The following is an 11,198-nucleotide window of genomic DNA, read 5'->3' as shown; positions in this document are numbered from 1 at the left end:
GGATTGGATTTTTTGTGTAAACGAAATACATAAAATGGAGATTTTGGATGATAGGGGAGCAGAATTAGAAGAAGGGACAGAACGAAAAGATAAATGGGAAATGTGGCAGGCGTTTAAAAAAACGTGGAGATACGTGGAAGAGATTACTCGATAATTAGAAAAGGGATAAGGTCAGGACATTGATGAAAACATCAGATTAAACTTTCGCCCTTAGCGACAATTGCAAGATGGGGGTGGGGGGTGGGTGGGATAGAAGGGAAATGTTGGGTATACTATAATTAGAAAGCAATATTTGTCATGTTTTCCTTGTTGTATGTTATTATTTTTATAAAATAAAATAAAGAATTGAAAAAAAAAAAAAGGAATGATCAGCATAGCTTTACAATATGTTGCAATACGTCTGTAACTGGAATAAACTCCAACACACCCTACCTGTCCTCAAATGATAGTTAGAATGCTGCCAAACGTCAGCCCACAAATAAATACAGCAGTTCCTGGTTTGGAGGCAGTACAGGTTGTACGGAGATTGTTGTCAGGATGGCAATGAATGTCTCAGCAACACTTCTCATCGCTTCTGCGGTCACTCTCCTGATTTACCTCATTAAATGGTGGATGAATGTAAAGAAGAAAGACTTGCCACCAGGACCGACCCCTCTGCCACTTCTGGGGAATATTCTGCAGATTAGTACCACTGAAATGCCACAGTCTCTGGTGAAGGTAAGAATTGTGCTGAATGTTCTATAACAATGCACTCTTCTTGTATTCTAGGAAGATATCTCTCATAATGTCAGGACAAAGTACAACTTAGTTTATATCAAATTTCACATCAAGTTATATCACATTTATATCAACATACCAAAATGATGGTGAAATAAGAAAAAATAAGCAAAGTTTAAAAATAAGCAAAGTTTCCCTAGTTTAAAGGATAAGTTCACCTTTTGACAAAAAATAGTAAATGCATATTTTTTTACAGGTTAAAAAATGTGCATTTATTATTTTTTATTTTGGGCACCTGTAAAACATTGCACCAGCATTCAGCAGATCACTGGTTCCATGCAAGTCTCTTGCAGATCTGTCAATGTATTGCCTTGCTCGTACCTTGTACAAGCAAGCCGATACATTCTGACAGGAAGTATCAATGAACTACCACAGCGACGTGGACTGAGTGACACGGCCGGGTGTTGTTCAAAAACTTTTGACAGCTAGCAGGGGGATCCCCGCTAGCTGTCACAGTGGGGAACAGGAAGGGGGGGTTCGGGGGCCAGTCCATTTAGGAATGTGCTATGTACAGAGTGCAGGATTCAGAAGTGCGTTTCGTACAGAGTGCAGGATTTAGGAGTGTGTTTCATACAGTGCAAGGTTCAGGAGTGCCTTACTGACAGAGTACATTTTTCAGGAATGCATTACATACAGAATAAAAGGTTCAGGAATGTGCTATGTACAGAGTGCAGGATTCAGGAGTGCATTTAGTACAGAGTGCAGAAATCAGGTGTGAGTTCCATACAGCATGCAAGGTTCAGGAGTGCATTTCGTACAGAGTGCAGGATACAGGTGTGAGTTTCATACAGAGTGCAAGGTTCAGGAGTGCATTTTGTACATAGCGCAAGGTACAGGAGTGCCCCAGGCAACATGAGGTGTGTGACGAAACGTACATAGGGAGGAGCGACGTGCTGACATCTCCATGTGTACGCAGATCCTGGAAGCAGCAGGCTGCTATCGAGAGCGGGCCGGCCTGATTCTTATACAAACAAGCTGTTTTTTAACTTCTGAAATGTAAGTGCAATCTTGCCCTTTCTTTTACCCAATAAATTAGGATTTACACTATGTCAGCCTTCATTGTATTTTTATGAGGTTCTATGGAATACATCTGCACTTGAGGCCATTTGTATGGTGATAATGCTGGGAGCAGTGGTGTTTTTTACAAAGACCCGAGGCGGGGAAATAAGCCATAAGCGCATTTGATCTCCTGTAATAGGAGATCATCTACTTCCGGTAAGCGTCAGTGTGTACAGAGGTGGAGGCACTATCCTTTATTCTATTGGGCACTTTTCTAGTGGTGTTATGTCTGCATACCACTGTGAAGGAATATATTGATACATCAGTTCCAGTATATGAACTTTCTTGGTCTTTTTTCCATCGAGGACTCTTCAGTGTTCCTTTGAGCAAAAGCACCATTTTGTATCATCATTTGTTCATAGAATTGTTCATTCATTTGTTGCATTTCACTCATATGTCATTTCCACTTTTAACCAGCGCGACTTATTTTTTGAATTGTGTGTTGTTGTTGTGTGTGTCTCACAAGAGGTTGCAGCTGGTTTAATATAAATGTTATAGGAACACATCTCATTTATTTGCACATAGATAGCGCAGTATTTACATTTTTGAGGAGTATAAAACAGAGTGCAGGAGTCGGGGGTGTGTAACACACAGCGTAAGGAGAGAACAAAATCCCCCCCCCACAAGCAATACTCCCCCCCACTTTACCCTTTCAGCAAAAAATACCACTCCCTCTTTTCACGCTCACCCCCCAACCCCCCAGAACAAATCCTCCCACGCAAATCCCCCCTCCCAACACAAATCTTATTCCCCCTTCCTCAGCACAAGTCCTCCTCTACCCCCCCAAATCCCCAGTTCCAGCACTATTCCCCCTTTTTCACTATCCTAGCACTTATCCCCACGCCCCTCAGTTTCCCCCCCCCCATGGCACAAACCCTCCTTCCCCCCTGTACCCCTCTCAGAATAAATCCTCTTCAACCCCCCTAATCCTCTGTCCCAGCAGAACCCCATTTCAGTACAAATCCTCTTTCCCCCTAATCCCCCTTCCAAGCACAACAAAGCCCCCCAAATGTATTCTCCCAGCAAAAATTCCCTTCCTCCTCAAACAAAAAATCCCCCCTCCCCTTATCCAAATCCCTTTTTTATCACAGTTCCTTCTCCTGCCAGCATAAATCCTTATCCCTCTCCCCAACACAAATCTTCTTCCGTCACCCCCCCCCCCCAAATCTCCTCTCCTTCTGCGTTCCATGCTCATTTCCAGCACCACGTTAAAAATGCACTGCAGTTGTGATCTGCAGCTGGTGTCAATGTTAACTTAATGACACCCCAAACACCTGTAACAAATGCAGTCTGTTTGCTTACACCTGATCGAATTGTACAGTAATAACATGCGATCCAGTTGCTGTGTGATCTTTTAAAGTAGTGCATGCAGTACTTTTGGTGTGGTCTGGCGAGATTTCAACCCATTCGAATAAATGGGCTGAAATCGCACTGCACCTGGATCACATGTGATCAAAGAATGTACAGTGAGTTCCTGTGCAATTCATGGTGTGAACCAGCCCTGTGTCATTGCAGGGGGACACTAGTTTTGGCACCTGGGGCAATTGCACCACATCTCTTGCGGGGTGCCTGGGGTTGTCCCTTCTGTGGCAGACAGAATCTCTTCAATTTGGGGGGGAGGATATGTGCTAGGGGGCATTTTGGGAGGGGAGAAGACTTGTGCTGGGTGGGAAGTATTTCATATTCAACCTCCTTTCTAGTACAATTCCCCTCCAGTCCAAATGTGCCCCTAGACAAATCCTCCTCCCTCACCCAAATCACTCTATGTGAACTTTGTAAGCTTGCCCCCTTCCCCATGTCCCCCTCCTCTGCAAGTCTCATGTATTCATTACAGACCTCAGATCAGCTGCTCACACAGAGCGGTGTGCCTCCTCCCCGCCTCCTCCTCCTCCTGTCTGTGTACCCAAAAATATCACAACAGGAGGAGGAGGGGGTGGGTTCAGTGTGCTCAGCTCTGCACTGTGTCAGAGGCAGCCGGCGGGGAGAGATGCCAGCTGTCATACAAAGCTTTGCTTGATGCATGTGGGACCCCAGACACCCTGCACAAGCCAGAGGTGGGTTGTAACTGGTGCTGGCTCTAGTGCACCTAGGCTCCTGCTGGGCGAGTCACTGGAGCTCAGCTTTGATTCGCCGGGACTCCGGAACATACATAAAATACCGAGAAGGTCCCGACGAATTAGGTATATTTGGAAGATATGTGCTAGGAACCACTGACCAGTGTGGTGCACAATTTGTTGCATGGCACTGCTCCCTTTTTTTGTATTGGCTTTATTGAAAGTGTACAAAATGTACACTTCAATCATTGCATTGTCCAGCAGAGAACTGCGGTGCACTGCCTAGCATTGCAGTGCGATTTGGGCCAATGTGCTGTGATAAAATGCAGCATGTCTGCATTTTATCGCAGCACTAGGCTGTGTTGCAGTGTGAATGGGACACATAGGAAACAGTTGTTTCCTATGTGTCCTACAGTGACAGACGTTTTACTGTGTGGTAAAACGTCTGTCACCATGCATAATGTGAATGGGCCCTTGTATCTCCTGTTCTAGTCCCACTGTCCTCCCTCTTCCATCGGGGATTGTAACAAATACTTTATTTCTAATATTCCCAGCAGAATCTGTAGTTTCTTTTTGCCTGTTTCTGCTTCCCTTACCCCTCCTTTCCAACTACCTCTGCCATACAAACTTTGTTTTCATTGTACTCAGCTGTCAACTCCACCTGCGCTTGGTCTGCAGTTTTTACAGCCTCTTCTCCAGTGTTCCTATCATTCAGCTGCAGCCCGATCAGGATCCACAGGAACTTTTTTTTTTTTTTTTTCTTATTTTTGTGTTGATCTGTCACAAGAGCATATTTGGGGTTTTTTTTCTGGTTTTTTTTACATCTCAGTTGAGCAATGGTATGTGCCTTTTTTGGCTCCATTATTAACGCATCAAGGTAAGCACATTAGGTCACATACTTACAGCTTCAACTATTTTTAAACCTGCACAACTCTGTTTGAAAATGAAAATCTCTTTCAACAGCTACGTGAAAAGTACGGACCGGTGTATACAATTTATCTGGCCACAAATCGAGCGGTCATGCTGATAGGCTACGATGCTGTGAAGGAGGCTCTGGTTGATCGCAGTGATGTGTTCAGTGACAGAGGGAATATGGGAATGTTGTTTAATGATTTCGGTAAGATGCTAAAAACAAAATACTGTAATAATCCTGAATTAGTGTAATTTCTAGCTTTTTATATATGCCTAGTTGATATGCTTGCACTATAAAAACACTCAAAGAAATTATAATACCAAGAACATATTAAAGACAAACTCTAGCCAAACTTAAAAATGTAACATGGTAGCACACACAGGCAGTATCAGAATCTTTTGTTTTTATAGGACAGCATGCTTACAATGTTGTTATTGTAGAAGTTGGGGGGTTACAGACACCAAAACACTGAAGCTGGTGGGCCCTAAAAATGTTTATGGGCCTCTTATGAAACAAATATCTCACGGAAAATGACAGACAGACAGTTATCTTTCCGAAAGGAGGGATTAGGCCTCCGTGCTAGTTTCTGTTGTACAAGCATTTGCTATGTTCAGTATTTTGATGAATAAAGGCTATTTAGTGGATGAGTTGAGCAAAAAGGGTGTGTGATCAAGATGTATCAATATGGAGATCGTACAGTAGAAACTGGTGCCCATGTGGTACCCTTCCTCTTTTGAAGGTCTTTGGAGTTGTTTCCGAAACCTCTACAGGAGATGAGACACCTCTGCTGAAAAAAGGGTTTGTACAGCCTGATTCTTTTACATGTAAGTCATTGATGCAGATTCCAGTGACATAGACTTGTACTTTACCAATTAATGGGATAATTTTCAGTGAATACATTTGAAAAGAAAATAATCGCCTTATTATTGTGTCACACAAACAAGGTACTGGACTGGGCCTCAAAGACACAGTGAGCACAGTCTATACCTAGAAGTGAAAGAGCAGCCAGCTCCGTCAGTACCGCATGGTGATCTAGTGACAGCAGCTCTAGCAGTGGAGTGGTTGGGCATGTTCTACGGAGGCACTCGCTACAATGTCTTGGCTACCATTATGCAGTCCTCAGACATGGCACAGGGCTAGCCTATAGACCAGATTTGGAACCAGGATCTAGGATAAGGGTCTGGTATGGCTTTTGGGGAACTCTCCATTTTTTTTCTGTCATAGCACACAGTGACTTGTGGCCCCTGGCATCCTAGCAACCAATGATGCAATGGGTTTGATAGGACACAGGCAGCCAGCTCACACAGCATTCTTGGTTGCCAGGATGCAAGTAGAACAGTGAGAAGATGCCATTTAGTGGCAGTAGCAGATGGAGTCTCATAATTAGATCACGAAAGCACAAATTATGATAAACTGACTTGGGATGAGCTACTGGACTCACATTGACTGGTGTCAATTCTGCTAGCTGCATATTTACATAGCATGTACGTATTACTCAGAATTTTACAGAGTACATAAAGCCATGCACGTAAGGTCTTCTCTTCAAAGAAACTCTAACTGCACTCAAACATAGACCAGCTCATGAGAAAGCCAGTTAACCCAAAGCATTACATTCTGGATCCTGGCCACATCCACAAAGAGGATCCCACCACAGGAGGTGAATCTGCTGCCTGTGTTTGTCAGTGTACATGTGGAATTGAGAATATGTCCCCTTTACTGGGAGCTTCTCAATTAAATTATCAGTGTTTTCAGATTGAGGGAGGAAACCCATATAAAACAGTGAGAACACTAAAATTACATGTTGATAATGTCTCTGGTGGGATTCATGCTGAGGACTAGGGATGGTCCCGATGTTCGAGTCGAACGTGAGTTTGACTCGAACATCGGGTGTTCATTTGTTCTCAGATCGTAGTACACTGCGGTGTTCGTTTGTTCAAGATCACAGTGCACCTGACCTGCATGCTTTGGCCTATCACAGCACGATCTGCTGTGAGAGCCATGATTGGTCAAAGGTGAGGTGCCTTTGGCCAATCATGGCTCAGTCCACACCTCATACTATATAAGGCTGCGTACACTGCGGCCGTATGTAGTGTGATACGTGGAGGAGATTGAGAGAACTTGAGCTAGATTAGGCAGGTTAGTTAGTGGCATGCAGGCAGTTTAGTATATACTATACAGTGCAGGTAGTCTAGTGTGTGTGTGTGTGTGTGTGTGTATATACACATATACACGGTGTACAGTATATAATACACTGCAGTCAGTGTACAGTATACATTACAGTGCAGGCAGTGAGGCAGTGTACAGTATATAGTACATTGCAGTCAATGTACAGTATATAATACAGTGCAGCCGGTGTACAGTATATAAGTGCAGTCAGTGTACAGTATATAATACACATCAGGCTGTGAAAAGTATATAAAACAGTGAAGTTGGTGTACAGTATATAATACAGTGCAGGCGGTGTACAGTATATAATACAGTGTGGGAGGTGTACACAGTATGTAATACTTTTTTTCTGCTGCTGGTCTTGCTATTGAGCCACAACATGCAGAAGAGTTGGTGGAGTGGATAACTAAACCGTCCTCATCCTCCTCATCCTCTGTCACCTAGGTTCATACTAGTTTTCCTTCCAATTCAGCTGCCAAAGTGGACTATTCCACTGACTCCTTGTCCACAGTTACTCCTTCCGTAGCCCCACCATCATGCACAGAGGAGTCACCAGAATTATTCCACCATAGTGTCGGGTACATGCTGCTAGAGGATGTGCAGCAATTTGAAGGCTCCAATGATGGTTCCCAAGATGAGATAGGGTGTAAGGGTGAGCCTAGAGAGAGGGGGTGCCAGAGAAGAACAAGAAACTAGCAGTCATGTTCCCCCAGCTGCAGCATACTGTCAAATTTGCACCAGTGATGAGGAGGGAGGGGATGAAGAGGTCACTGACTGTACTTGGGTGCCTGAGAGGAGGAAAGTGAGGAGGAGGAAGCACAACTCCAATGAGGCAGGATGTCCTCCAGGGGCCAGCTTATGGGCAGCCACCCTATTACATCAAACCACAGAGCTCCACAGGTGCAGGGCGCTGTTGATTCCCCGCTGACTTCCAAAAGTTCATTGGTGTGGGCTTTTTTGACACATGTGCAGTAGATCGCACCGTTGCTATTTGCAATCTATGTCTGAAGCAGATCAAGAGTGGCCAGAATAGCAGCTGCTTGGGCGGCACATGCTTGACAAGACATATGATGACCTGCCATGCAGTCCGTTGGCAACAGCACCTGAAAGACCCGTTTCATAAAAAAAAGGCAGACTTCTCCTTGCTCCTCATCTGGGATCTCAACCCTTACTATACCTCAAGTCCTCTCAAAAACCTGCACTGAGAGGAATGAAGGTATAGCAATAGGTGCCACAAGTACTTGCAGCCAATCTGCTAGCAGTACACCACCAGATGATATCAGCAGGCAAATTTTGCTTCCCCAGTTGCTGAACTGCAAAAAAAATAGTGTCCCAGCCATTCACATGCTCAGTGTCTAAATGCTAGCTTGGCCAAATTGCTAGCACTACTACAACTGTGCCTGGTAGACTCTGCCCCCTTTTGTGAATTTGTGGAATGTGCTGTACCACAGTGGCAGGTTCCAAATATACATTTCTTTTCACGTAAGACCATTCCAGCTCTCTACCATCATGTGGAAGGCAATGTTTTGGCCTCGTTGGACAGGGCAGTCAGCAGCAAGGTTCTTATTACCGCTGACTTGTGGTCCAGCAAGCATGGTCAGAGACGTTACTTTTACTTCATGGCGCACTGGGTAACTCTGCTGGCAGCTGGTTAGGATGTAGGACAGGGTTCTGTGTTGGAGCTTGTTCCGCCACCATGCCCCCAAAAAGCTGGTGGTGATTCTGCCATATCTGTCTGCTCCACCCCCTCCTCTTCTTCTTCCTCTATGGCCTCTTCTGCAGAATTGTCCTCTGAACCAGCAATGCTCCCTAAGCGTTCAAGAGGATTCATTAATATATATATATATATAAAAAGCCAAGGGGGGTGAAAACTTTTGCAAGGCACTGTAAGGCCCAATTTTTCTGCAGAGTATATAGTGCAGTCCGTACAATGTGTATATATACTGCAGTTCAGAGTATTTAGTGCAGTCTGTATAGTGTATATATAATGCAGTTCAGAGTATATAGTGCAGTCTGTATAATATATATAATGCAGTTCAGAGTATATAGTGCAGTCTGTATAGTGTATATATACTGTAGTTCAGAGTATATAGTCCAGTCCATATAGTATATATAATACAGTGCAGGGTATATAGTGAAGTCAGTGTAGTATATATAATACAGTGCAGGGTATATAGTGCAGCGCAAAGTATATAATACAGTGCATTGAAGTGTTTAAGGGGAACCCTATGAAAAAATTAAGAAAAAAGACGACATGGGGTACCCCCAAAATCCAGGCCCTTTGGGTCTGGTATAGATTTTAAGGGGTACTCCATGCCAAAATAAAAAAAAAAACATTGTGGGGTCTCCCCCTACATCCATACCAAGCCCTTTGGGTCTGACATAGATTTTAAGGGGAACTCCACGCCAAAATTTAAAAAAAAATTGGCGTGGGGTTCCCCCCAAAATCCATACCAGACCCTTATCCAAGCAAGCAGCCTGGCAGGCCAGGAAAGGTGGGGGGGATGAGCGAGCGCCCCAACCCTCCTGAACAATACCAGGCTGCTTGCCCAGAACATGGGGAGGGTGCTTTGGGGGTCCCCCAAAGCATCTTTTCCCCATGTTGATGGGGACAAGAGCCTCTTCCGGACAACCCTGGCCATTGGTTGTTGGGGTCCTTTGGGTGGGTGGCTTATCAATATCTGGAAGCCCTCTTTAACAAGGGGGCCCCCAGATACTGTCCCCCCCTATGTGAATGGGTATCGGGTACATTGTACCCCTACTTATTCACCAAAAAAAGTGTCAAAAGTAAAATCCACAACAGACAGTTTTCGACAATTCCTTTATTAAAATTTTTTTAAAAAGTGTCCCGCAATGTCCATCCATTTTCAATCACGCCGCCCAACTGACCCGAAAAATAGAAAAAAAAAAGCTCAGCCTCGATGGGAAGCCTCCCAGCAACTGCTGTCTCTTGGCTGTGACAGCTGTTATATAGGCAAGGGCGGGGCCACCCAGTGATGTAACTGAGTGACCCCGCCCGTTCTGACATCATGTAACATAATGTGATGTCAGAGGGGGGCAGGGTCATCCAGTTATGTCAGCCTATATAACAGCAGTCAAAGCCAAAAGACAGCAGTCGCTGGGAAACCTTCCATGGAGGCAAAGTTTTTTCATTTTTTTTATTCTATTTTTCGGGTCCGTCGGGCAGCGTGATTGAATATGGCTGTACATTTTTCTTTTTTAATAAAGGAATTTTAAAAAAAAATGTCTATTGTGGTATTTACTTTTTTGACACTTTTTTTGGTGATGGGTGCTGATGAGGCTGCATTGACGGGCACTGGTGAGGTGGCACTGATGAGGTGGCACTAATGGGCACTGATGATGAGGCACTAATATGCAGCACTGATGGGCACTGATAGGCGGCACTGATGGGCATTAATAGTTGGCACTGATATGCAGCACTGATGGGCATTGATGGGCGGCACTGATGGGCACTGATAGGCGACACTGATGGGCACTGATAGGTGGCACTGATGGGCACTGATATATGGCTCTGATAGGCAGCACTGATGAGGAGGCACTGGCAGGCTTTACTGCTGGGCACTGATTGTCATCTACAATGGGCATTGATTGGCACCTCCTAAACTCCATACCTGGTGGCCCTGGGTAGGCATTCATGGTCAGCTTCCCTGATGGCCATGGGTGGCATCCCTGGTGGTCCTGGGTGGGCATCCTCGGGGGGCTGCACAGATAATGAATCAGCGCAGTCCCCCCACTGTCAGGAGAGCAGTCGATCGTCTCTCCTCTACTCGCGCCTGTCAGACGCGATAGAGGAAAAGCCGATAGATGGCTTTTCCTGTTACATCAGCTGTGATTGGACACAGCTGATCACGTGATAAAGAGCCTCCGTCAGAGGCTCTATACCCAGATTGGAGATGCGGTGTGTCAGACTGACACACCACATCAACGATCGCCACGCTGCTCGCCCCCCGCGGGCGTGCAATCACGGATTGATCACATCATATGACGTCCGGTCAGGATAACAGAACCACTTTGCACATATCATATTGCTATATGGCGGGCGGGAAGTGGTTAAATTACAATTTTTCTTTTAGAAATGTCATTTTGCTGCGACACTGTTCTACACATTGCACAAATGCGCCACTTTACAGGCAGACTAAGGGGACTCCCCAGGCATGATGTTTAAAGGAATATTTCATTTTTATTGTTTCACTTTAAGTATTATTAAA

At 44.8% G+C, this 11,198-nt stretch overlaps 1 protein-coding gene across 1 annotated transcript in view; it reads left to right on the top strand.

Moving 5' to 3' along the window:
- Nucleotides 1-486: 486 nt before the first annotated feature.
- Nucleotides 487-11,198, top strand: part of LOC141107708 (cytochrome P450 2G1-like) — a 150,199-nt gene continuing 139,487 nt past the window's right edge. The window contains exons 1-2 of the mRNA XM_073598627.1: nucleotides 487-717; nucleotides 4,854-5,007. Of these exons, the coding sequence (XP_073454728.1) occupies nucleotides 538-717; nucleotides 4,854-5,007 (334 nt within the window). The 5' untranslated portion in view covers nucleotides 487-537. The remainder of the gene's footprint in view (nucleotides 718-4,853; nucleotides 5,008-11,198) is intronic.

Source organism: Aquarana catesbeiana, linkage group LG09 (assembly GCF_042186555.1).
Source record: "Aquarana catesbeiana isolate 2022-GZ linkage group LG09, ASM4218655v1, whole genome shotgun sequence".
In the NCBI taxonomy this organism is placed as follows: domain Eukaryota; kingdom Metazoa; phylum Chordata; class Amphibia; order Anura; family Ranidae; genus Aquarana; species Aquarana catesbeiana.
Note: the sequence above shows the minus strand (reverse complement) of the source record. Positions and strands in the feature narration are given on the sequence as shown.